Source organism: Mesoplodon densirostris, chromosome 20, assembly GCF_025265405.1.
Source record: "Mesoplodon densirostris isolate mMesDen1 chromosome 20, mMesDen1 primary haplotype, whole genome shotgun sequence".
Taxonomy (NCBI): domain Eukaryota; kingdom Metazoa; phylum Chordata; class Mammalia; order Artiodactyla; family Ziphiidae; genus Mesoplodon; species Mesoplodon densirostris.
The window spans coordinates 12,592,441-12,619,513 of record NC_082680.1 but is presented as its reverse complement, the minus strand read 5'-3'; the positions used below and the strand labels follow the sequence as shown (position 1 = coordinate 12,619,513).

Genomic DNA, 27,073 nt, shown 5'->3' with positions numbered 1-27,073 from the left:
AAACAAAGGGAGTCGGGTGGGAAGAGAGGCAGAATAAATAAAGTTGAATTTTTTTTTGCGGTACGCGGGCCTCTTACTGTTGTGGCCTCTCCCATTGCGGAGCACAGGCTCCGGACGCGCAGGCTCAGCGGCCATGGCTCACGGGCCCAGCCGCTCTGCGGCATGTGGGGTCTTCCCGGACCGGGGCACGAACCCATGCCCCCTGCATTGGCAGGCGGACTCTCAACCACTGCGCCACCAGGGAAGCCCAATAAAGTTGAAATTTTAAAAAGCTTTAATATGGGAGATTATACCTACTCTGGACTCTGCCGTTATTTATCTTTGTGATCCTTCAGGCAAATTCTTATACTTATTTGACATGCAGGTTTCTCTTCTTCGAAATTAACAGATTACCACTAGATTATTTCTCCAATCACAACTCTATAATTCTGTGATTCTAGTTACTTTTTTCAAAGCAGTTCTTCCCATCTGGCAGCAACCAAGATGTGCCAATTCTTTATCAAGGTTTACATGCTACTGTATTTTCCCTTCATATGTCACGTATTTAATGTAAACTCAAACATATTCCTCTGACTAACCATTTTTTCAGTTTTCTTAAAAAGAAAAACATTGAGGAGTTTCTATTGGTTTTACATGAGTTTTTACATTCAACTTTTATGCAATTATTAAGTAATCCATTTTACTTTTCTCAGCATACATGATGATTTCTATTTATCCAGCAAAGATGTAAAGAGAGAACATGAGGTCATTTGTACAAGAGTATTTGAGCCAGGACTTGGAATTGCTCGCTCTTGACGGCTCTGCTGAGATCACTTCCCTAGTTCTGTTTTGAAGATAAAGTTCCTTTGTTACCTTGGATCGTGGTTTGAATTAGGTTAACTTCCCTCTTTTTTCTGATTTATATGATGAGGTGATTGCTTAAAGATGGCGATTCTCCTACAGCACCGATCTTGACAAATGTACTACTGCGTCATTGAAGGCAGAACCTTGGGAATCATCCAAGACCCTTTTCTCTCCCTTACCACCCACATGTTCAATTAATCACCAGGGCCTGCTGATTTTTTTTAAAGTTATATTATGTTTCTGGCCTGCATAAAATCCAAGAGCATAATATAAACAACATCCTTGTACCAACCCTCCCGTTTGTGAAATTGTAGCCTTTTGTCATATATATGCACTTCATGTTCTTGTTTTGTTTTGTTTTGTTCTGACCATGTTGAGGCTTGTGGAATCTTAGCTCTCCGACCAGGGATTGAACCCAGGCCCTCTGGGCAGTAAAATTGCAGAGTCCTAACCACTGGACCTCCAGGGAATTCCTTGTTTTGTTTTTTAAATGAATAGAACATTACAAAGTTGAAACCCCCAGTGTACCTCTCTCTGATTTCATTCTCCTCTCTCCTTTCCAGAGGAAACCTCAATCTTGAGTTTGGTGTTTGTCATTTCTGTGGTGTTGGTACTATTATTATATAGAATATCGTGCTGCATGTTTTTATGTTAATATTCTATACTGTGTGTATCCATCTGCAACTTGTTTTTCTCACTCACCATTATTCTTGAGATCTTCAAGAACTAGACATTTATGTCTAGTTCATTCTTTTGGACGTCTGTATAGTGTTCTTTTCTATGAATATTGATATCACTTATTCATACTCTTGTTCATGAACCTTTAGATTATTTCTAATTTTTTTTTGCCATTACTGACACTGCAACAATAAATATCCATGTATATATCTCCTTGTACAATATGACAGCTTCTGTCATATATGACAGCTTCTCTAGGGCACAGTGGAGTAGCACAGCATCCATGATTTCCTTTAACAAACTTTTTTTTTAATGGTCACAGTGTTACAAGCTTTCTGTCATTGCAACCACTAGAACAAATATTTTGATATACAGAAAATCTTTTGCCTCTTTCAGTAAGAAGGCTTAGAAACTTTACCATGACAAGATGCAGAATAACTCAGATTTCATTCTTGTGGTAGAAACATGTATAGTCCTCCCCTGGTGTCCACAGGGGATTGTTTCCAGGACCCTCCCCTGTCCCCATGCCGAAATCCGTGAATGCTCAAGTACTTTATATAAAATGGTGTAGTACTTGCATATAACCTATGCACATCCTCCTGTATACTTTAAATCATCTCTAGATTACTTGTATGTCTAATACAATACCAATGTTATGTAAGTAGTCGTAAATACAATGTAAATATTACATACATGTTTGCCAGTGAGTGGTAAAGTCAAGTTTTTTTCCCCTGTACTTATTTATTTATTTGGCCATGCCACGTGGCTTGCAGGATCTTAGTTGCCCGACCAGGGATCGAACCGGGCCCCCAGCAGTGGAAGCTCAGAGCCCTAACCACTGGACCTCCAGGGAATTCCCTTTTCTTTTTTTTTTTTTTTTCTGTACGCGGGCCTCTCACTGTTGTGGCCTCTCCCGTTGCGGAGCACAGGCTCCGGATGCGCAGGCTCAGCAGCCATGGCTCACGGGCCCAGCCGCTCCGCGGCATGTGGGATCTTCCTGGACTGGGGCACGAACCCGTGTCCCCTGCGTCGGCAGGCGGACTCTCAACCACTGCGCCACCAGGGAAGCCCTCTTTTTTTTTTTTTAATTGAAGTATAGTTGATTTAAAATGTTTGGTTAATTTCTGCTGTACAGCAAAGTGATTCAGTTATAAATATATATACTTTTTGATATTATTTTCCATTATGGCTTATCTCAGGATATTGAATATAGTTCCCTGTGCTATACAGTAGGACCTTGTTGTTTATCTATTTTGCGTGTAATAGTTTGCATCTACTAACCCCAAGTCAAGTTTTTCTTTTTGGAACTTTCTGGAATTTTTTTTCTGAATATTTTCAATCCACAGTTGGTTGAATCCAGGGCTGCAGAACCTGCGGATACGGAGGGCTGACTGTGTATATTCGAGATAACCTCTGCTAGCTTCTAAACAAGGGCAATTGTTTCTCCATTGTTTTGTATTCTCAAAAACACTTTTGTCTTATTGATGCCAGGCTTCTGATTTCAATTTAAATTTTTAAACTTTATTTTGAAAAAGTTTTGCACTCACTGAAAAATTGCAGAAAGAAGGCAGAGTGTCCCCATAGCTCTTCACCCAGCTTCCCCTAAGGTTAGCATCACACATAAGCAGAGTACGATTATCAAAACTGACATTAACATTGGTGCAATACTAATAGCTAAGCAACTTTATTTGGATGTACTGATTTTTGCTTCATGTTTCTTTCTGTTCCAGGATCCCAGGCCACATTGCATATAGTTGTCATGTCTCCTCAGCTGCCTCTGGTTTGTGACAGTTTCTTGATCTTCTATTGTTTTTCATGACCTTGATGTTCTTCAGGAGTCCTTGCCAGTTATCCTGTAGTATACCCCCCAGTCTGGGCTTGTGTGGTGTTTTCCTCACGATTAGACTGGGGTTTTGGAGTTTTGGAAAGAACACCACAGAGAGAAGTGCCAGTCTCATCTTGCTATATGAGGGTTTACATCAGGTCTGCATGACATCACTGGTGATATTAACCTCCATCACCTGGGTGATGTGTTTGCCAGATTTCTCCACTGCACAGTCACTGCTCTTCCCTTTTCCCTACTCTCTTTGGAAGTGGGTCACTAGGTCCAGCCTACCCTTGATGGCGAGTAGGTAGGGGTTAAGTACTACCTCTTGCCATGAGGGCATCGGCATATATTATCTAGAATTCTTTTGTCACAGGAAGATTTGTCACTTCTTCCCTATTTATTTGCTTGTTCAATTATTTGTTTATACCAGTATGGACTTGTGTATTTATTTTATACTTTGGGTTAATATTCCAGTACTGCGTCATTTATTTTATTCTGGTTTTGGCAACTGGGAGCTCTTTCAGGTTGGCTCCCATGTCCCTTTGGTATGCCCCATCCTTTTGCTTTTTGTACACTTCCTCACTTTTTGGTTCTCCCACTAATTTTAGCATCCGTCGGTGGATGTTGCCTGTGACGGTTATTTCTGCAGTGTTCTAGTGGTGGTTTTCTATTCCCCCCTCTCAGTTTAATCAAGATAAGCTAAAGATACTTAGGGTTTATTATTTTTTTCTTTTACACAGTCTTTGATTTTTCTTCCTAATTTCACAAATTGAATGTATTCCCCTAAAATATAAAGCTATAAAAGAGACCTGGGCTTGAATTTCAGTTCTGACACTTCAGGCTATTTGACATTAGGCTTCCCTGAACCTTGATTTTCTTTGCATTTTCGGGGTGTAGATACTTACCTTCAAAATTATCAGAAGATCTAAGTGAATTTTTGCATGTAAAGTTCTTCATATCAAGGAAGATGGATGTTATTATTCTTGCTTCTGCCGGCACTGATGTTGCCTCCCCATGGCTTCCAGAGCCTGCTTTCTAAAATGCGGATCTGATGATGACATGACCATGTTCAGGCTTGTCCATTGCTGCCTGTCATTGTCAGCAGTGGCTCCCAAGACTCTCTTTTGATCAAAATTATATGAGGAACCTCAAAAGATATATAATAGCCCAGTCCTGCAGACTAGAATTTTGGTGGGGTGAGTTCAGCCCTTGTCTGTACTCTGGAGGGGTGAGACCTGAGTCGGAGGCTCCCTCTGAAGGCGGATCGTGGGTTCTCCCTCAGTGATCAAGAGAGGGGCCCTTCTCCCCACCATGAAATGGCCAGGTAGGACCAGAGCATGAGATTAGGAGTCAGTCTAACAGTTCTTAGATAGTCCGCGTAGTATCTGTGTAACTAATCTGTGTGATTCGTTAGCTGCCTTTTATATACGGAGTATGTTCTTGAAGACCGTTTAATTTAAAGTGTGCACAGATAAAACTACTTTGCTAGTAGGAACAAGTAGAATGATTGTTGTACGAATTTTCTTCAGTGCTGCCTTTTACTCTTTTTTACCTTTAATTCTAATGCTTTGCGGAGTGTTCTTTCTCTCTTTTGTTTTGATTCACTACAGATATATATTATGAAAAGATTATCACAGTAAGGTTAGTTAACACCTCCGTCACCTCACATAATTACCTTTTTTTGTGGGGATAACATTTAAGATCCACTCTCTTAACAACTTCCAAGAATATAATAGAGAATTGTTAATTACAGTCACCATACTGTACATTAGATCCCCGGAACTTATTTATTTATTTATTTATTTATTTAAAGAAGATGTTGGGGGTAGGAGTTTATTAATTAATTTATTTATTTTTGCTGTGTTGGGTCTTCGTTTCTGTGCGAGGGCTTTCTCTAGTTGTGGCAAGCGGGAGCCACTCTTCATTGCGGTGCGTGGGCCTCTCACTATCGCGGCCTCTCTTGTTGCAGAGCACAGGCTCCAGATGCGCAGGCTCAGTTGTTGTGGCTCACGGGCCTAGTTGCTCCGCGGCATGTGGGATCCTCCCAGCCCAGGGCTCGAACCCGTGTTCCCTGCATTAGCAGGCAGATTCTCAACCACTGCGCCACCAGGGAAGCCCTGGAACTTATTTATCTTATAACTGTCTTATAACTGTGAGTCTGTACCCTTAAACCCAGCATCTCCTTAATTCCCCCACCCCCAGCCCCTGGCAACCATCATGCTACTCTGTTTCTATGATTTTGGTTTTTTAGATTCCACATATAAGTGAGAACATACAGTATTTGTCTTTCTGTGACTTATTTCACTTAATGTGATGCCCTCAAGGTCTTTATATGTCGTTGTAAATGGCATGATTGCCTTCTTTTTATGGAGAATATTCTATTGTATATACTTACCACATTTTCTTTATACTTTCACTCTTTAATAGACATTTAGGTTGTTTCCATGTCTTGGCTATTGTGAATAATGCTGCAGTGAACATGGGGGTGCAGATATCTCTTTGAGACAGTGATTTAATTTCGTTCCGATATATACCCAGAATGGGTTTGCTGGGCCATATGGTAGTTCTATTTTTCATTTTTTGAGGAGCCACCGTACTGTTTTCCATAATATTTGTACCAATTTAACATTCCCATCAACAGTGCACAAGGGTCCCCTTTTCTCCACATCCTCGCCAACGTGTGTTATCGCTTGTCTTTTTTGGTAATAGCCATTTGAACAGGTCTGAGGTGACATGTCGTGGTTTTGAGTTTCATTTCCTTGATGGTTAGTGACATCGAACATCTTTTCATGTACCTGTTGGCCATTTGTATGTCGTCTTTGGAAAAATGACTGTTCAGGCCCTTTGCCCATTTTTTTTTTTTTTTTTTTTTTTTTGGTACGCGGGCCTCTCACTGTTGCAGCCTCTCCCGTTGCGGAGCACAGGCTCCGGACGCGCAGGCTCAGCAGCCATGGCTCACAGGCCCAGCCGCTCCATGGCATGTGGGATCTTCCTGGACCAGGGCACGAACCCGTGTCCCCTGCATTGGCAGGCGGACACTCAACCACTGCGCCACCAGGGAAGCCTTCTTTGCCCATTTTTCAATTGGATTGTTTATTTTTTTGCTATTGAAATGTTGAGCTCCTTATATATTGTGGATATTACCCCCTTTCAGATTGATGGTTTGTGAATATTTTCTCTCATTCTATAGGTTGCCTTTTTTTTTTTTTTGCAGTACGCGGGCCTCTCACTGTTGTGGCCTCTCCCGTTGCGGAGCACAGGCTCCGGACGCGCAGGCTCAGCAGCCATGGCTCACGGGCCCAGCTGCTCCGCAGCATGTGGGATCTTCCCGGACCAGGCCATGAACCCGTGTCCCCTGCATCGGCAGGCGGACTCTCAACCACTGCGCCACCAGGGAAGCCCTATAGGTTGCCTTTTCATTTGGTTGATTGTTTCTTTTGCTGTGCAGAAGCTTTTTAGTTTGATGTAGTCCACTTGTTTATTTTTGCTTTTGTTGTTTGTGCTTTCAGTGTCGTATCCAAGAAATTATCACCAACACCAATGTCAAGAAGCTTTTCCCCTATATTTTCTCCTAGGAGTTTTATGGGTTTGAGTCTTACATTTCAGTCTTTAATCCATTTCAAGTGAATTATTGCAAGTGGTGTAAGACAGGGGTGTAAAACAGTTTTATTCTTTTGTATAGGAAGATACAGCTTTCCTATCACTAATTGGAGAGCCTATTCTTTCCTCATTGAGTATTCTTGGCTCACTTGTCAAATATCAGTTGATTGCATAGTGTGGGTTAATTTCTGGGCTCTCAACTTTATTCCATTGGTCTGTGTGTCTGTTTTTATGCCACCATACTGTTTAGATTACTATAGCTTTCAAATAAAATTTGAAATCAGGAAGTGTGATGCCTCTAGCTTTGTTGTTCTTTCTCAGGATTGCTTTGGCTATTCAGGATCTTTTATGGTTCCATATGAATTTTAGGATTGTTTTTCCTATTTCTGTGAAAAATGCCATTGAAATTTTGTTAGGGGTTTCATTGAATCTATAGCTAGCTTTGGATAGTATGGACATTTCAACAATATTAATTATTCTGATGTATGAACATAGTATATCATTCCATTTATTTGTGTCTTCAGTTTTTTCATCAATGTGTTGTGATTTTCAGTGTACAGACTTTTCACCTCCTTAGTTAAATTTATCCCTAAATAATTTATTATTTTTGATGCTATTATTGTATAAATGGGATTGTTTTCTTTATTTCTTTCTCATATAATTCATTGCTAGTGTATAGAAAAGCAATTGGTTTTTGTACGTTAATTTGTATTCTGAAATTTTACTGAATTCATTTACTAGTTCTTTTTTTTAAACTTTTTTTGGGTTTTTTTTAGGGTTTTATATATATGGTATCGTATCATCTGCATACAATTTTACTTTTCCTTTCCAACTTGGATGCCTTTTACTTCTTTTTCTTGCCTAATTGCTCTGGCTGGGAGTTCTAGCATTATGTTAAATAGGAGTGGTGAGAGTGGTGTCCTTGTCTTGTTCCTGATCTTAGTGGAAAAGCTTTCCCATTTCACTACTGAGTATGATGTTAGCTGTGGGTTTGTCATATGCAGCCTTTATTATGTTGAGGTAATTTACTCCTCTATTAGCTATGCCTCTTTGTAGTATTTTTTAGTGGTTGCTCTTGGCATTATAATATGTATCCTTGTTACAATCTACTTAGAGTTACTATTTGATCACTTTAGATTTTATTCTTCACATCTGACTTTTCCCATTTCATAAATGAAAAAAAAAGTCACAACAATTTAATTCCATTTAAACATTCTACTACTGTCTTTAAGCTACTGTTTTTTATATCTTTTAATTCTTCATAAGTTATATATTTATACATCCCATCAGAGTGTTATTTTTTACTTTAAACAATTTTTTTAGGACATTAAGAAAAGAAAAATATATACTCTTTTATGTTTATCCATGTATTTACCAATTCTAATACTCTTTATTCCCTTCCTGTAAATCTTAATTTTTATCTTGTATTATTTCCCTTCAATCTGAAGGACATTCTTTAGTATTTCTTTTTATTTTTTTTAAACTAAAAATGCCATTGGCTTCTTTAATTGGTTAAGAGCACAAAATGTAACAGGCAGAAAGTCTCTTTTAAACAAATTAAAAAGCTGTGGGGTTTTTCTCCCCAGTTCTCCCCAAGTCAGATATATACACACCCACAAAAATGTGTGTGTGAAGGAAAACTGTCATTCACAAGAAGTTGTATCCTGAATTAAGGGAAACAGCTGTTGAAATGGGAATTAACACAATAAAGTCAGCAACAGGTTAACAGTTTAAAAAATTGAGTCTTCAAATGCTGCATGGCACAAAGCTATACTATATAAAGTACTGCTAGGTATGAAGGAGGAAGTCTGTACGGTTTTTAGCAAAAATGCTTTTCCAGAAAAGCAAATCAAAACAATGCAATCAGCAGACCAAAGAGGCTACAGCTAGATATCAGAGCTACAACTTCTCATATTTGAGCTAGAAAATTCTCTTTATACAGAATGGACTAAAATTTCAAGACAAAACGGACATTTTTTACATTTCTTACTTTATCCATATTAAGTTCTCTGTTTCTTTCTCCCTCACCCCTCAATTCAGCATGATCCGGCCAAAAGATGGCTGCTTTTAGAAGTAGCTATTTTATTTTTCTTTCTGTGGCAAGGCTGTCATGAAGCCTGGATATCTCAGGCTCATAAGCATCCATGACCAGGGTCCCACTGTGGTCCAAAAACTTAGCAATGGACTTGGTGAACTTGGCTTCCCGTTGCTGCTTTGTTCTTCCACTGATGAAGGTCAGCTTCACAGTGTATTTGTCATCGAACCTTTTGAGACTGGACGACAGCTGCCAAATATCATCAGGATCCATCCCTGTGGGATCTTTCCTGTGGGCCACGAGAAAGATGCTCTCCTCCTTATATGAGGTATAAATGGTCAGGATCCCTATCATCACAAAATAGGATATAATGCACAAAGCCAAAACAGGTTTGGACTCTGGAAAGGGGTGCATATGATCCCAAATCAAAGCCACTATGGCGAAGAAACAGGAGATGGTACAGATGGTGAGGTGACCATCAATTAGACCAAAATTCTGCACATACTTGTACTTTTCCAGGAGTACCTTTTTGGCAGAATCATCCAGAGAATTTTTCACAGCTGATTTATCCCATTTGTCAATTTTTACAGGCTTATCATCAATCTTCCACTTGTCCAGCAAGCCGCTGCGGCTACTGCCTGTCCCTCAGCTGGAACCGCTGCCAGCCCCACTACCGCCTCCGCCACCACCGGTTCTCCCGCCCTGAGCAGCTGCCGCCGCCATCTCGCTTGCTTCTGTAGTACAGGTATGTTGGAGACTAATTCTCTCAGCTTTCATTTATCTGAAAATGTCTTTATTTAATCTTAATTTTAGATGAATATTATCCTGAATCTAGAACACGTTCTGTAGGATTTCAATTTTTTTAAATGTATTAAGATTCTAATTCCAAGGCCTGACCAGAGAGAGGGCAGGTGGGACACTTGCCATGGTCAGGCTTTAGGGCAAGAACTTTGAGGATCCAAGACTGCTGATTTCTAGGGAAGGTAAGGGTTGACATGGGCCCACATGGGCTGGCAAAAATGTGATGGATTAACGGGATCAGTGAAGGCTGATGTTGGCTAACATGGGCTGACTTGGGTCACAACTTTTGAATTCTAATTGATTCTGGGAAGGATCTTAAAACCTCTGTCACTTTTCAGAGGGGAAAATTAAAGCATGGAAAGGCAGCAACTTTCTCAGAATCACACAGTTGCAGAATGCCAGAACCCAGGCTCTAGAATCGTGTCTTTTTTGTCTAAGCCCAGGACTCCTTCCTTCCATCTCATCTGCCTCTCCATGGAGGCAAGGCTCCAGAGTGCTGACCCATCTGGACAGCACATTCCCGAGAGCTCGTGCATGTCCCTAGCAAGACCTGGAACAGCTTTCAGGGCAAAGCTCGTTCCAAGTTCTGGAGGAAATTTTTCATTTTTCTGCCTTATCTGGGTTAAACTTCTGTGGGCAGTGACCTTTTTAGCATTGTCAACCCTTGAAAAACAAGTGGCAAGGAGCACTTTTACATATTAGATGCTGATGACCACCCCCCAGCTGAGGACATCTAGATAACAGACATACCAGGTCTTGGACCACAAGACTTTGGGCACTTAATTATAACCACATTTCCTAATCTGTTGTCTTTCCTTGTTGGCTTTTAGCTTTTCTTTCCAACCTTTTCTAGGCCACAAGGCAATATAAGACCAGGAGTCTGACTGTAGGCAGTGCTGGGACTTCCTTGGTTTGAATTCCGTCCCATGTGTTTCTTTCTTTCTTCATATATTGGTATGTATATTAAAGATGCTTATTTACAGTAATTTATTGACCCAAAACTTTAGAGAAACTCTCTAAACATGATCATAAATCAACATGTTCATCATAAAACAATATAGTGCACAGCAGCAGTGCCCACACCCAGACGCATCACAGCGCTATCCATGGAGCCTTGGGGTCCTCTGGGGATCTGTGGACACTCTAATTTGGAGCTTGTTAGTTAAGGATTCCCCACCTCAACAACTGGGTAAGGCGCTCAGGGAGCCGTATTTGGGGTTGGACCTCCCGCTAGAGGCGGAGGAAAGTGGATGCCCCTTTTATATCCATCTTTAACATTTGGAGTCCTTAACCTCTCCCCAAGGGAGCTCAGGGGCCACCCCCAAGGCAGTTCATGTGGGTTTGCATTTTTATGCCATCTCCGTAGTCCCCTACCCAGGCCCTCCCTACCGGAGGAAACTCTTTCAGTGTGTGTGTGATGGTCACGGCCAGGGCAGCCCATCGACTCGGCAGCATCAGCACCTTTCCCTTTGCTTTACTCCTTCCTTCCTTCCATTTAGAATAACAGTACAGCATAACTCAAAGAGATAAGAATGACATTGTGTTTTTAAATTAAAAAAATATTAAGCTGTCCTCTTTCTCTTATTTTTTTAATTGTAAAAAAAAATTTTATTGGGAAAAAAAAATTTTATTGGGAAAATGAAGTCTGATCCTTGTCTCAGCCAGCTGAGATGGGAATGGTAATTTGGCCTAGGTGTTTTTTTTTTTTTTTTCCCAGCACAATGTAGAAAGTGACCAGTGGTCTCGTGTGAGGGCTTGACTCTAAATGCAATAGAACAGGATAAGAAGACAAGGCACAGGCAGAGGGCGGAGGTAGGGTGACAGCCATTGTAGAATTGATTAAGATCAGAGCGGCTGGTGTCTGACCGCCCTCAGTCCCTGTTTCACCAGGATCCAAGCAACAGTTATAATGCTAATAATAGTTAGCATTTGGTAAGGGCTTGCTATGGGCCATGCACATTTTATCAGCCTTTATATTTAATTTTCTGCCAAATGAAAGACCCAGCCTAGGGAACCGCAGGCATCTGGACTCAATGCTTGGTCTCCTGACCCACCTGTGTTTGCTGCCCTTTGCCGACCTCCTGGTCGGCCTCCCGGTCACGCCTCTGCCTGGTCCTTCTTGGCATGGAGCCTCCTGGCTATCTCTCGCTGTGCTTGTCCATCTCAAACTCTCGCCCTCCAGCCCTCTGTCTGATTGCTGCCCTCTTGGGGCAATGCTACCTCAGACCAATCTGCCATAATGACCCCCAAGTCTGTTTTCAACTGTGGAACTCTCTGGCTCTATGGCTCTGCTGAGAGGCATCTCCTCCTACATCTGGATTTGGACACGGGGAACTTGAAAAGTAAAACAATAAGCGCTGTATAGGGATGCGTACGAAAAGAAGTGGCTGAGACATAGACAAATAATTTGTTTTTAAATGCTATGAAGATGGAGGCCCTGCTGAAAAGTCCACAGATATGCCCAAGACGAATTTTATGGTCTCTTGTCTACATCCCGAGTTAAGAGGTTTGTGTTACTAAATTGTAGCGAAAAAGTCAGTGAGAGAGTTTAAATTGGGCAGAGTCGTGGGCTGGCAGCAAATCAAGGGATCACCCTTTTCCTTGCCTCCTCTCTATGGTTAGCCCAACTGCAAAGTTAGTGCTAACTTCTGTCATCTTCTCAAATTCCACCTCTCTGTGGGCGCTTGTATTTCTGGAACATTCGCCCCAAATGGTAAGGTTGCACTCTCTCCCCTGGTGTTAATTCTGGGTTGTTTGGGAACCTGGCTTCTCTGAAGCGGTCGATCTCCGCACCTTCTAGTAAAGGGTAAGCATAGATGTTTTTAAAAGGGGGTGCTGTACCTTTAAATTCTGAAAGTGAACTTGGCTCAGGAAGGCCAGCAGTCAAGGTCCAGCCCCTAGAAGAGAGAATAGCTACAGATTCTCCATCCTCAGTCTCTGCAAAGGGACGGCTGTGCCAGCCGTGCTCGGGCAGGCTCCTGGCAGCATGGCAGAGAAGCTCGGGGCCCTCCTGCTGGCCCTTGTTCTTAGCCTGGCACAGCCAGCCCCGGCCCGCCGGAAGCTCCTGGTGTTTCTGCTGGATGGTTTTCGCTCTGACTACATCAGTGATGAGGCCCTGGAGTCCTTGCCTGGTTTCAGAGAGATTGTGAGCAGGGGGGTAAAAGTGGATTACCTGACCCCAGACTTTCCCAGTCTCTCTTACCCCAATTACTACAGCCTAATGACTGGTGAGTACCGTGTCCTCCTCCGGGCGGGGAGGGGCGGGCTGGAGTCCAACAGTAGCAGTTACCTCCTGGCATTAGAGTCTCATGTAAGTGTTCAGGTTTCCCTCATCCTTTGGGACACCAGAGATAGACAGGAAGTGTGTGTTCTTGGCTGAGATTTTTTTTTTCATGGGTGTGTTGTTTTCCCAAAGTTATCCCCAGGACCTGTTTTGGATTCTCAGCGTGGAGAACAGAGAACTACATGAATAGATGATTGTTAAAGTGGTTATTTGTTTTACAAATAAAGAATTCTAGCCTACTCCGTATTTTCTAAGTTCAAATTTAAAAAGTCCACAGGGCTTCATTTGTATCAAATTTCTCCTGTCCCCTTGCCCTGCAGTCATCTGTCATCCTGGAGCTGTTTTGGCTTGTTTGTCAATGTGCTGGATTATGAAAGTTACATGTGGGATTCCTGGATGCCTCGGAGGGAATTTTCAGGTCATATCCTGAAGTATTACTTAGCAATGCTACTTGCTTCTTTTGCCTTTTGGGGCCAGGTAAAATGACATGGAGAAGAAAAAATGGATGTGTAGTTCAGATTCCCATTTTTAACTTCTAGCATCTGTTAACAAAACAAAACCCAACCCCCCAGCTAACCCAGACTGTGGCTGGGTTTGGAAAAGCTGACTTTTGCCTAAAAATGACCTTCATCTGGGATTGCCAGCACGCCAAATGTGATTCCATGAATTTGATCCTCTATCTGTGCTCACACAGTGAGAGATTCCTAGCTTCCAGTTTGTTTATCAGCTAACCTTTGTAAGGGCCAGCGAGAGGCGCTCAGAAAGAATTTAGCAAGCTGTCCAGGGAGGCTGGTAAGAATGCACTGGTATTGATGCTTATGTAGGGCTTAGCTATGTGCTCTGAGCGCAGGGAAAACTCTATAAATTCTGTTAACAGGAAGGGGATGAGAACTCTTGTATCTCATTATGGATCTTCACAGGACAGCAAAGCCCAAGGATCCTGGAAAGACAAATTGCTATCTCTGACTTCATACGTGGATACTGTATGCATGTGTACATAAAAATGCCATAAAATTAACAGGGAAAGAGATTTTGGAGAATTAGAAATAAAGGCATGGAGAGCAAAAAAAAAAAAAAGTCCAGACGACACACAGCAAGGAATTTATCTGCTCATTTTCAAAAATCTCCCCCAACAGACAAACAATCAGCATCTCTCAGATAAAGAAGATGAACAAAAGTCTCCTCGTCCTCCCTTGGCACGGATCTGCCCTTGCAGGGAAGCCGTTTGCGGGCTGCACATAGAGGTTATTGTGTGTCACAGGCCGACTTCAGCACTGTCCGGGGAGTTTCACACCTGCAGCCACCCCGACACCAGTTGTCTCTCAGAGCCCTGCTGCGAGGCTCGATTCACAAACTGCCACGTGCACTTTTGTCAGTCTCAGTGGAAGAGGAACAAAATCCGTTTTAGCAAGTCAGACTCCAACGAGCAAAAAGGGACCATTACAGTCTCCACGGAGAAACGCAGCCAGTGACTCGGCCCTTTGTGTGTCTGATCCACGTTCCTGATATCAGCACAAGGGCTAATTTGCACAAAGCCTTAGTCACGCAGACACTTTCTTGTCAGGCTGTGGGTATTTTCTCTGGTCTAGGCACGACAGAAGGGCCCTTCTCGTGGTGGGACAGTGCAGGTCCCATGAATGACAAAGATCTTACCTTTACTTTCAAACTGAGTCTAGCCCGAGAAAGCCACAGGCTCTCCATACAGCTTACGCCTTTAGAGTTTTTTGATTTTTTTTTTTTTTTTTTTTGCGGTACACGGGCCTCTCACTGTTGTGGTCTCTCCCGCTGTGGAGCACAGGCTCCGGATGCGCAGGCTCAGCGGCCATGGCTCACGGGCCCAGCCGCTCTGCGGCATGTGGGATCTTCCCGGACCGGGGCACGAACCCGTGTCCCCTGCACCAGCAGGTGGACTCTCAACCACTGCGCCACCAGGGAAGCCCGCCTTTAGAGTTTTTGATGGTAAAATGTATGATCTGACTTGAAAGCTTGCTTGGTGCTTAAGTTGGCTTTTTCACTTTTATAGAAGCAATATTGTATATAGGATGTGTCCAGCAAGACTCATGTTCATGTGCCAGTGTCTTTGGGTGTGACTTGTCTTGTATCTACTGAGTGGACATAAAGGCTTGGGGTGGGATTGTGGGCTAGGGTGGCCTGGCCATCAGGATGCTGCCATCTCCACTGCCCTGGAACTGACTCAGCAAGAAATCTAGACTATTTCCCCCAATATCTATGCTGCTTTTTCCACCTGATGTTGAAAAATTCCTCTTTTTTTCATATAAGGAAGGATCTATCCATTGGGAATAGTAGTTAAACATATGGTTTGAGCATATGAACATTTTATGAACCAACGAAAGAATCATGCTAGATCCTTTCGGTACTAAAAGATACGCTGTCTTAAGGTTCCTCAGAATTTATAAGGCAGTCTGTGATCTCACTTCCTTACATGAATTATTGCCCATAAGCCATAAAGCCCTTGGTGTTCTTCTCTTTTCGTAATGAGGAGTGATGGGGTTATTGGAAAGAACTTGGCCTGGGAGCTGGGAGAACTTGGTTGGAGTCCTTGCAGGGTCGGGAAGACTTTGGGCAAGCCATCACACTGCCCTGAACCTCAGTTTCCTCAGCTTCTGGGTCCTAATCCGGCCAGAATCTCAGGTGTTGCCAGAAGCAGACATGAAATTAGAAAAAGTTAGGACTGGCACCTCTTGGGAGGCCTACATATTAGAAATTAAGCAAATGACTCATCTTTAGAGAGGAGAATTTCATGGGAAGCCACGTGGATGGTGATGAAATGAACAGTCACAAGATTTGTGAGGAACCTTGGAAATCATCCAGCCCAGTCATTGACATGAAGCCACCGTGACTGATTTTTTTTTTCCCTTCAAAATGTGTTTGCATCAGGACAAATGTGAACACAATTCCAATAGTGATCAAGAAGATCCATCAAGGGAATTCCCTGGCGGTCCAGTGGTTAGGACTCCACGCTTTCACTGACCAGGGCCTGGGTTCAGTCCCTGGTCGGGGAACTAAGATCCCACAAGCTGTGTGGCCTGGCACCCCGCCTCCCTGCAAAAAAGAAGATCCATCAGACAATTGATTACTGGGAACACATAGAATCTTAAAACAGGGCCATTCACCCAGGGAGCCTACATTCAAGTTGAGCAGGTAAGACACATCACGTACCTGCTAATATCTCAGATGAGTAGCAAGGGCCGAATGGTGCCCCTCCAAAATTCATGTGTTGAAATCCCAACCCCCAGTACATCAGAATGCAACCATATATAAGGACATGGTGTTTAAAGAGGTGATTAAGTTAAATGATGCTGTTAGAGTGGGGCCCTGCTCCCCTATGGCTGATGCTCTTTTAAGAAGAGGAAGAGACATCGGGGATCACCGTTCACAGAGGAGAGACCTCATGAGGACAGTGAGAAGGCTGTCACCTGCAAGCCAAGGAGAGAGGCCTCACCAGAAACCAGACCTGCCGACTCCTTGATCTCAGATTTCCAGCCTCCAGAACTGCAAGAGACCAATTTCTGTTGCTGGACCACTCAGTCGGTGGTACTTTGTTAGGGCAGCCCTAGCAGACTACTACACAAAGGACCAATGGGTAGTTTCCTAATATGCTGTGCAAGACCAGAAGAGAGGAGAATTTTCTTCCAGTCGGAGTAGCATGTGAAAGCATTTTGAAGGCTGGAATAAACAGCCCCAAGCGTGGCGTTTATCATAATATCTTACTTGATGCATAAGCTCTTTTTCTGAAGAGCTGTCTGTAGATCAACTTAATTTTAGTTAAAATATAACCACAGTGTAACTGCTATGGGGAAGCTTTCTGTTTTAATCTTCTTAATTAATTAATTAAGTAATTAATTTTTGGCTGTGTTGGGTCTTCGGTTCTGTGCGAGGGCTTTCTCTAGTTGCGGCAAACAGAGGCCACCCTTCATCGCGGTGCGCGGGCCTCTCACCGTCGCGGCCTCTCTTGTTGCGGAGCACAGGCTCCAGACGCGCAGGCTCAGTAGTTGTGGCTCACGGGCCTAGTTGCTCCACGGCATGTGGGATCCTCCCAGACCAGGGCTTGAACCCGTGTCCCCTGCATTGGCAGGCAGATTCTCAACCACTGCGCCACCAAGGGTACCCTGTTTTAATCTTTAACTGTGGATCTTTTTGTAAAATTATTCTCTTTGAGGTAAATCCCCATTTGATTTAAGTAAAGTTTAACATAACATCCACGGACAAAAAGCAGTGATTTGTTCAATGCAGATCACGCGTAAGAGAAAACGTTGGGTGTGTTTTGGGGCAGCATAAGGTAGCGTCATTTTGCCAAAGCCAATGGCAACATTTGTTTGTAACTCTTGAGCACTTCTGATTCAGTGTTTGGGGAAGGTGGCCCAGAAATGTCCTGAGTAGCTGGGAAGCTGGTCTAGAATTTAATCTTCCTGAACATAATCTGCCAAGAGATGAACATATCCTGAGATGTTTGCTATACAGTATGTCATTATCATGTTAACATTTAGAAACTGGTAAATAATGTGCAGGGAGACTGTGTGCTTCACTGCAGACACCTAAGAACCTCAGTAGCAGGGCTGAGATTGGAGGGCAGGCCTCAGAGGCCAGTTCTCATACAGCAACCAGCAGGGCCCCGACCCGAGTTCTGGCATGCCCACAAGGTTTTGTGTATGACCTGGGACCCAGGACAGAGGTCTTAAGACCAGTCTGGGAAGCAGCCAGAGCCTGGATAAAGGCACTTGATTAATCCTCTAGTGGAATCAAAGCAAAACCAAGGATGTTAACTGCTTAGAATTAATATCTGTGCCGATGCGGTTCTGACCACCCTCCTAGAAATGACACGTGAAGCAAATTCTTCCCAGATATCAAGGCCTCACATTCTGGAGCGAGGGATTGCCGGGCAAGGCAAGCTTTCCCTTGCCTTTAAGAAAATAGCCGATTTAAATTAAAACCGGCTGTCACTTGGACCAAAGGAAATCAATGCAGAAAGTACTTGAGAAATCATGTTTTGAAAAAAAGCCCACATCCTCAGCCTTCTGGGGAATTCAGTTTCACTTGCGGCGGCCTCTGCACGCCCACAGCACAAGCAGCATGGACATGGCCTCTCTCCAGGGCACCCTGGCCTCTCCTCCCCCTGGATCAGCATCTGCTCGGGCTGTTCAGCCCAGGGCTTGGCTTCCTTGGATTTATTATTATTATTATTATTATTTAAAATTTATTTATTTATTTATTTATTTGGGGCTGTGTTGGGTCTTCGTTTCTGTGCGAGGGCTTTCTCTAGTTGCGGAGAGCGGGGGCCACTCTTCATCGCGGTGCGCGGGCCTCTCACTGTCGCGGCCTCTCTTGTTGCGGAGCACAGGCTCCAGACGTGCAGGCTCAGTAGTTGTGGCTCACGGGCTTAGTTGCTCCGCGGCATGTGGGATCTTCCCAGACCAGGGCTTGAACCCTTGTCCCGTGCATTGGCAGGCGGATTCTCAACCACTGCGCCACCAGGGAAGCCCCTTCCTTGGATTTAGATGCCTCTGTCTGGGGTGCCCACTGCTCCCCGCTTACTCTCTCTCCTGCAAAACCCTGTCATGCTTTGGTTTTCAGCAGCGGCCTCCTGGTCATCAAGGGTCAGTCCTCTGCTTTGGTGGCCTCCTTCCTGATAGCGCCCTCCGTTCCAGGACGCCCTCCTCTCTCTGTTTCCTTCTGTTTCACTGATTCCTCCTCGGTCCCTTCTGTTGGCCCCTCCCCATCTTCCTCACCACCTTTTCTCCCGCAGCTGAGTCGGCTCCGCTTTCAGGATGGATCGCAAAGCCTCTGCTTCTCCTGCCTCCACCCCTGGGGCCCTGACCAGAGGGCGCACCCTCGGAAGCCTAGAGCTTCCCAACAGCTCCTGGCCCCCCACCCTCTCTGCCCTGCAGTTTGTCTCACATGCGAGCCAGACTAGTCCTCTTAAAACACAGGCCCGATGGTGTCACTCCTCTGTTCAGACCCTCCAGTAGATTCAAGCTCTTACAGAACTGGCTCCAGGTCACCCAGCCCCTTTCCAGCCTCATTCCCCACCATTTCCTCCCTTTTTTCCTCACCTGTTCCAGGCAGGTGGCCATCCCAGGACACCTGAACTTGCTGTTCCGTCTGTCTGGAATGCTTTTCCCCAGAAAGACCCAAAGTTTGAGGGATCTTAGTTCCCTGACCAGGGATTGAACCCGCGCCCTCGGCAGTAAAAGCACCAAGTCCTAACCACTGGACCGCCAGGGAATTCTCGCTCCGTTGCTTCTTTAAATCTCTTCCCCGAAGTCACTGCAGTGGATATGCCTTCCCTGGCCACCCTCCCTTCACTTGTCATGCTCTGTCTTCAAACAAAATGTATCCTAGTGAAGAAGCATTATAATAATGATTAAAGCGTTCAGAGTTTCAGGGAACTTGATTATTATTTTGATTTTAGATACTACTAAAGTAGCAGGCAGAGGAAAAGACTGAAATTATGCTTTGCTTTATGAAAGCAATGAACAGATATTCAGGTGAACCGATTACCGTTTATGCCTAATAATCTTATATAACCTCAGAATATGTCTATTGGTTTTGTTTTACATTTTGACTGTAAGGTCAGGGGCTGCAAGAGGGTTGAAAGGAGAGTCACCCATGAGGAGGGTGCTGGGACTCAAAGGCCTGGGATGTAGGGGGTGCAGCAAAACACTAGTCATCAGCGTAGCCCTAGACAGAGCCTAACTCCAGCCAAGACTGCCGAAGCGAAGAAGGCAGAGGTATCAGTGAGGCATGAACAAGGCCAATGGTTCAGAACCATGTGAACAACTGTGAGAGGACAGCAAAGGCCACGTTTTGTGTGGTCCTGGCCGTCAGACCCAGGGATGGGTCTGGTGACTTAAAAGGTCAGCCATCTTGTGCTCTCAGTGTCCACTCCAGATTGCTTAAGGCTCGTGAGAGGCTCCTTAGATATTTGAAAACATGAACTGGTTTATGGGCTGAATCATGTCTTCCTTGCCCAACACGCAAGTGTGTATCTTGAAGTCCTATCCCCCAGTGCCTCAGAATGTGACTGCATTTGGAGATGGGGGTCTTTAAAACGGCAATTAAGTTAAATGGAGCTGTTCGGGTGGGCTCTAATCCAACATAACTGATGTCCTGATAAGAAGAGGAGATCAGGACACAGGTGGGCACCAAAGGAAGACCATATGCAGACACAGGGAGAAGGTGGCCATCTACAGAGCCAAGGAGAGATGGCTGTAGAAAAGACCAACCCTGATGACACCTTGAGTTGGGACTTCTAGCCTCCAGAATTGTGAAAAATAAAGTTCTGTTGTTCAAGTCACCTGGTCCGTGGTACTTTGTTACAACAGCTCTTGGAAACTGACACAGGCAGGATGGGGACACTGGGCAGTCAATGGAAGAACGAAGGCTTCTTTAGACACACCACTTCCACCCCCAGACCTACTTCCTGAGAATTTCTCACGGTTTATGCCCTGAAACTGAGGTGGTCACGATGTTTGGCTTCCTAGGGCTGCTGTAACAAATCACCACAAACGCGGTGACCTAGAATCATAGAAGTCATTGCTTCATAGTTCTGGAAGCCCGTCGTCTGAAATCAAGGTGCTAGCAGGGCCACGCTCCCTCTGAAGGCTCTAGGGGAGCATCTGTTCCATGCCTTTCTCTTAGCTTTCTTGTGTTGCCAGCAGTCCTCGGTAGTTTGGTTTGTAGATTGCATCGAAATGTCGCTCCAGTCTCTGCCTTCACTGTCGTGGCGTTCTCCCTGTGTGTCCCTTCTTATAAGGACACCAGTCATACGGGATTAGGGATTAGGGCCCGTCCTCGTGACCTCATCTTAACTTGATTACATCTGCAAAGACCTTGTGTCTAAATAAGGTCTCACTCACAGGTGCTGAGGGATAGAACTTCAACATAACTCTTTAGAGGACACAGTTCAACTCACAGTACATGGTATAGTGGAAAGAGCTATGGATTTGCTGCCAAAGATCTAACTTCATCCGTTCTCTCACTTTCTGACTTGCAGGATTTGAACAAGTGCTTTTGAGTTTTAATATTATTTAGCAGTAGAATGGAGAAAGTAAAACTTACCCAATAGGCTTGTTGTGAGAACAGAATGAGAAACTTTGTGTAAAACCACGGTTATACAAATTGTACACATTACCCACTTTACCAGTAGGATTCGGCTAAATCATGTTGCAGTAACAAGCTCTGTCAGAGGCTTACCACAACTAAGATTCTTTTTTCACTCATGTGCATGGACTTTAAGGATTAACTGCCCCATTTCCTCTTCATTTTGAGACACAGGCTGAAAAAGCCACTTCTAAGTGAGACGTGCTTCTCGCATGGCAGAGGGAAAAGGGAAAATGGCGAACGGTGTAATGATGCTTAAAAGTTCTGCTCAGAGGTGGCACGAGTCACATCTACTCCCATTTCATCGGCCAAAGCAAATCATATTGCCAAGCTTGACGCCAATAGTTCAGGATATGTAATCCTCACATAGAGGTGGCGGGGATATATTTAATGTTTATGCACTGAATGGATATTAGGTGCATTTTATAAGAAACTTGTAGGTCTTAATTTAAATGAATAGCACAGAGATTAAGTGTCTGCAGCTCAGGGATACAGGTCTTATTGGGAGTTATAATGGTCTTGAACAGTTCCGTGGAGAAGGTGGATCTAGGTGGATCTAGAAGGTGGAATAAACACTGAAAGATGACTGGAAAGATTTTTAGTGGAGATAAATTTGGGGCCAGATCTTAAAAAAAAAAAATCTATAAAGACTCTGATGAGGGACACGGCACAAGTAAAGTCAGAGAAATAGTCAGAGACACATTAGCAAGACAGAGGGAAGGGTGCTAAGCCCATTCACCATCCCGGTACAGGGTAGAGGGTTAGAGAGAGAGAGGGAATTTGTTTTATAAAAAAAGAAAAAAGACATGCAATTGATAGAAGGCTTTGAAAGCTAAATTGAAGATAATTCAGTAGGCTCCACCTTTCCTTTTTTTCTACTTCAAACGTTGGAGCATCTATTCTTTCCGATGGGCTACAAGTGAAGAGTTGAATTTGAGGAGCGCCCTCGAGGCAGAACTTGCTGATTGGGTAGTGAGTGAATATGCAAGAGCTGAAAAGAAGGGAACCTGAGTCAATTCCAAGCCTACAAGAAATTCAGAAGTCTGGGGCTCCTATGTGCAAAGATGGGAAAGTTTGGACGGCTGTTTATTTGACGAATAGATTTCAGGTTTTTTTTTTTTTTTTTTTTTTTTTTCTTTTTGCGGTATGCGGGCCTCTCACTGTTGTGGCCTCTCCCGTTGCGGAGCACAGGCTCCGGACGCGCAGGCCCAGCGGCCATGGCTCACGGGCCCAGCCGCTCCGCGGCATATGGGATCCTCCCAGACCGGGGCACGAACCCGTATCCCCTGCATCGGCAGGCGGACTCTCAACCACTGCGCCACCAGGGAGGCCCAGATTTCAGGTTTGATTTGGATATTCACCTGGAGTTGGCCCTTTAGGGGATCAGAGACAACCTCTTAAAGGAGAGTTCCAGAAACATGTAGAATAATCATGGGGGTCAAGGAGAGAAATTGCTCTTGTGGGTTCCAGTGGACCGCAGTATATGGACTTCTCATCTCTCTGCTTGCCCCACGGCTGGTAGAGGACATTTCTCACAAACACACAATTAAATCTGTCTTCTCATATGCATGAACTCTTGTCTCAGTTTTGTCACTTACTTCCCAGAGACACCTAACAACACCTTTTCACGTTTCCACTTAAAGCTATGGTGCGTGTAATGGGTCCTGAGTAAGCCGCCTGCAGAAAGCGGCCGGGTGTGTGAGGTGTCGGGCGACAGAAGCCGTGAGGACCACTCACTGGCTCAAGCCCGGAGAAAAAAGCGTGTTCCAAGAATTTACGAAAATAATCTCTCCCGGCACGTCATTATTTCAGCGCTCGTCATCAGACCTCTCGACACCGAAGTGCCGCTTTTCAAAAAGTATGTTTCTCTTGGCTTCCACGGTGATGCCAGGGTGTTCATTCGGCTGCTGGAAATGTACTCCCTGCAGGAGGGGCCGGAGAGGCTGGCGGGCAGAGCTGTGGTGAAAGTCTTTGATTATAAGCACAGTAAACCCTCTTTTAGGAGGTCCCCTTCCTGGAGCCAGGTGGTCTCCATACCAGGCTGGTCTCCTGTCTCACTCCCTCTCCCCTCTCCCCACTGCTGATTGCTGGGACCAGAGGCTTCCTGCCAAGGCTGCTCTCAGGACCTGCTTCATCATCAGTGCTACGCCACAAACGGCTTCAAGAACATTTAGAATGGATCCAGAGGGAGCCTGAGTCAGCATGTTAACATTGATTTCAGAGACACTTTAGACGACACCTACTGGGGTTTCAGGGTCCCCGTCCGTGAATAAGGCCGTTGTGTCCACGGCCTCCTGGGCGAGGACCCAGGGTGGGCCTGGGGCCCCTCTGCGTCCTGTGTGTAGCATGTGGCTCGCGTCACACCTTGTGCTTGATCATAACCTACTCCTGCCTTTGGCGCTTTCCGGCGCGAGGAGAGGGGCAAGGGCTTGACAGGCAGGTCACAGAGCCATGAGGGACAGACGCATCTGGACGAAGGGCTGCCCAGGCTGAAACCACAGACAGGCTTGTGGTGAGGGGAATGCCGAGCCTTCGCCCCCCTGACGAAGCAGCTTCCCCTGGGCACCTGCCTTTAAGAGGGAGCGCTCCTGTGGTGCCAGGGCTGAGTCAGGAGGACAGGTGTGGTCATTGGGAGAACTCAGGCAAGCGTCTTTAGCAGACCATCCTCACCTGTGTGCTGTGGGCCGTGAGAGGGTTACAGGTGTGCTCGGGGGCCCGGTCCCCCGCCCCATCCCCTTGGGGAGAGCAGCCTTGTCTGTTCAGCCCAGGTTGCCCAACAAAAATGTCTGACGGGCAGCAGGTTGGCAAGCCCTGCTGGAGCAGCAAGAGTGTGGGCAGGGAGTCAGGGGCTTCCCTCTGCGGAGCAGGGCTAGAGACCGTCTACCAGAGCCCACCTTGGGTCCAGCCTCTGAAGGCCTTCCGCCTACTGTAGTCCAGGCCATCCGCATGGCAGTCTACCCTGCTGCTGGTCTACACCCGCTCACAGTGAGTGTAGTGGAATGTGGGCAATCAAAGCATCTGGGCCCAGAGCTTGCTCAGAAGAGACAGTCGATTCGTGTCCGTTGCACTTCTTTGGCTCGGTGCCAGGAACTAGACTTGCGTTCGATCCCGCGGTGGAAGCCTTATATTATTTATCTGTCTTCTGAGTCTCTGGACCTCATCAGCTGAGGTCCCACTGTTTTCTAACAAACTGCTGTTTCGACCTCCCTGGATTCTGGATTCCTCCAGCCATACTCTGTAGGCTTCTGAGTTCCCTCCTTCATCCTCACGTGGGCTGTGCTTCTCCTTCCCAGGTCCAAACGAGCACCCCTGCCACATTCAGCCTGTTGTCCTGGACTTCCCAGCACCCAAGGCTCTCTCGGTTTTGCTGGGCTCTGTGGGTGGATCTAATTCCAGGTTCTGGTTACTCCCAGTCTGGCCCATTCCCCCACAGCTTAGCCAGCTGGCCTCACCCCAAAACATGACACCCCTCCCTGTACGTTTCTGTGTGTGACTTTCATAGTCCATTTTAGTGTGCATTTGTCAGTGTAAAACAGAACACTAAAACTGTGTGAATGAGCTTGGAACTATGTAACAAAACCCACTACATCCCAATCCAAAATTTCCCCCAGAGACATTCAGAATTACAAAATGCGAAAAGCAGAAGATGCTTTAGGAATGCTAACGCATTTATTTATCTCATTGTGCAGAACAGAGACCGGGGTGTAAGGTTCGGCTCCAGCATCTATAAAAGGGCAGAACCTCACCAAACACAGGCCTCTGAGTCAGGCCAGAGTCTGGCCTCCCTCAGATGTCCAGGGATGGAAGCCGAGGAATCCCTTCCAATCCTTCCTGCCTGTTGATCCACGCGGCCGCTTTGCCTGTGCTCTCTGAGCACTCCACTCCTTCCTGGCCGGGCTTCCCTGCTTGGTTTGCTTTTGCTTTTTTCTCACCCTCCTTAATGCTTCCCGGGATGTGTAAGCCGAAGTGGAGATGGGATTCGAAGAAGCTTTGTGTGTAGATTTCATCAAAGATCCGGTCAGGAAGGTGGTGGAAGCGCCTAGAAGATTGTGTGTGTTGGGGGTGGAGGGTGCTTAGACTCAGCTCAGCCATTCCCGCCCTACCCGCCCCCCCCCCCCCCAATTCCCAGGCCTTGGCTGGTCATCGGAGGCTGGCTGCTGTTCTTCACAAGCCTTAACTGACCTCATCAAGTTCTGATGGAACAGATAAGAAAGTCACGGTCCAAAGACTTCACTCTCAGACTGTGTTAACAGCTGCTAAAAGCTAAAAGAATCAAATGGAAACAAAAATGCCTTTATTTACTCAATTCTCAGCCACCTGTTTGACTAGCCTTTTGAACTGACTAGCCAGCTGTGCGGTGAATCTCACCTCAGGAGCTTCCGTCAGCGGAAACAGACTGATTCCTACCCTTCAAACACAGGGATCATCAAGGTTCTGTTGGCCAGTTGTGCAACCCCTGCGGGAATGGAATTTTGCAGAATGACCTCTTTACCTCCCTGTTTGGGTTGGAGGCCTCTCTGAGAACGCCCAGTCCTTCCGTCTGCTTATCCTGCTTATTACTTCTGGAAGCGCTCTACTGCCGTCCTCCTTGGAACCCCCGAGCCTCCACCCCAGCCCGGACCCAGCTGCCCTCCACCCATCTTTCTCTTTGCAGCCAAAATAAGTTGTCCCCCCTCTACGAGGCCTTGACCCACAGATAGTAACATCTCAGAGCTGGATGGCGCTCTGAGATCTCATTTTCATCCATTTGCTGGCTCCTTTACCACTTACCGTCTGAACCACAGAATTTGGTAATTACAACAACATGTAATGTTGACGTACGTTCACAAAGTACATTTGTGTATGATCATTCCCTATGCGGGGATATATGATCATTTCCTAGGTGAGGGGTGCTGTTCTGAGGGGACACGGCCTCTGTCTTGGATGAGCTTGCAGATAAGCTGAGCAACTCCGTGTGTGCAGAAAGAAAGAGTCATAAGCCAGGACAGAATAGGCACAGGGGATGCAGGGACCATTTCTAAGGGTGTGTGGCGAAGAGGGAAGGTTTGCTGAGGTGACGGTGTTTGAGTGAAGCCTGAAGGATTTGGCCAGGTTGAAACCTGGCAGGAGGGCCGAGAGGGCGAATGGCGTCGCTCAAGTCCAGGGGCAGAGGCGGGAATAACGGGGAGCGTTTGGAGAGCAGAAGTGGGCCTTGAGATGGTTACTCTGACATTTCTGAGCAGTGTGGGTTTGGGAGAGGCCATCCAAAGCCGAGGTGAGAATGAAGGAGCCTGGGAGTCAAGTGCCCAGAATTCTGTAGCCCATCCTGTGTTCCTGTCTTCCTTGCTTCCCTCAGGGCATATATGCCTTCCTTCCTCCCCTCCCCTTTAAAGTCATGTTCACTGTGTGTTTAAATGAGCTCAGTTTGAGATGATAAAAAGTCCCAAAGGAAGGAGTGTGTCCTGCAGGTAATATCAGCTCTCCAAAGACAAAAGGGACTGGACAGGGCTTCCTTGGCGGCGCAGTGGTTGAGAGTCCGCCTGCCGATGTGGGGGACACGGGTTCGTGCCCCGGTCCAGGAAGATCCCGCATGCCGTGGAGCGGCTGGGCCCGTGAGCCATGGCCGCTGAGCCTGTGCGTCCGGAGCCTGTACTCCACAACAGGAGAGGCCACAACAGTGAGAGGACCGCCTACCGCAAAAAAAAAAAAAGGACTGGACACCTACTTGAAACATGATGGAAGGGAATATACTGGCTAATGTTTCAATAAAATATATCAATACAGTATCTAAGTCTCATACTTTGGGCACTTGCAAGACGCCTGGGTGGTGATTTCTTTACTAGCCATGAAGGCTGGAGATACAGATTTCAGAGTTGTCCTCATAGAGGTGGAAATTATGTGAGTA

General features: G+C 45.5%; 2 protein-coding genes across 3 annotated transcripts in view; one reads left to right on the top strand and one right to left on the bottom strand.

The window, feature by feature from the left end:
* Positions 1-8,658: 8,658 nt before the first annotated feature.
* Positions 8,659-9,713, bottom strand: LOC132481288 (signal peptidase complex subunit 2-like). The gene is given in 1 exon segment (XM_060086041.1): positions 8,659-9,713. A coding segment is annotated over 1 exon segment (681 nt). The 5' UTR covers positions 9,708-9,713; the 3' UTR covers positions 8,659-9,026.
* A 2,977-nt stretch (positions 9,714-12,690) lies between these two features.
* ENPP6 (ectonucleotide pyrophosphatase/phosphodiesterase 6) overlaps positions 12,691-27,073 on the top strand; it is a 98,407-nt gene continuing 84,024 nt past the window's right edge. For both annotated transcript variants that reach the window (XM_060085886.1, XM_060085887.1), the window contains exon 1: positions 12,691-13,012. In XM_060085886.1, coding sequence (XP_059941869.1) covers positions 12,772-13,012 — 241 coding nt within the window. In that variant the 5' untranslated portion in view covers positions 12,691-12,771. The remainder of the gene's footprint in view (positions 13,013-27,073) is intronic.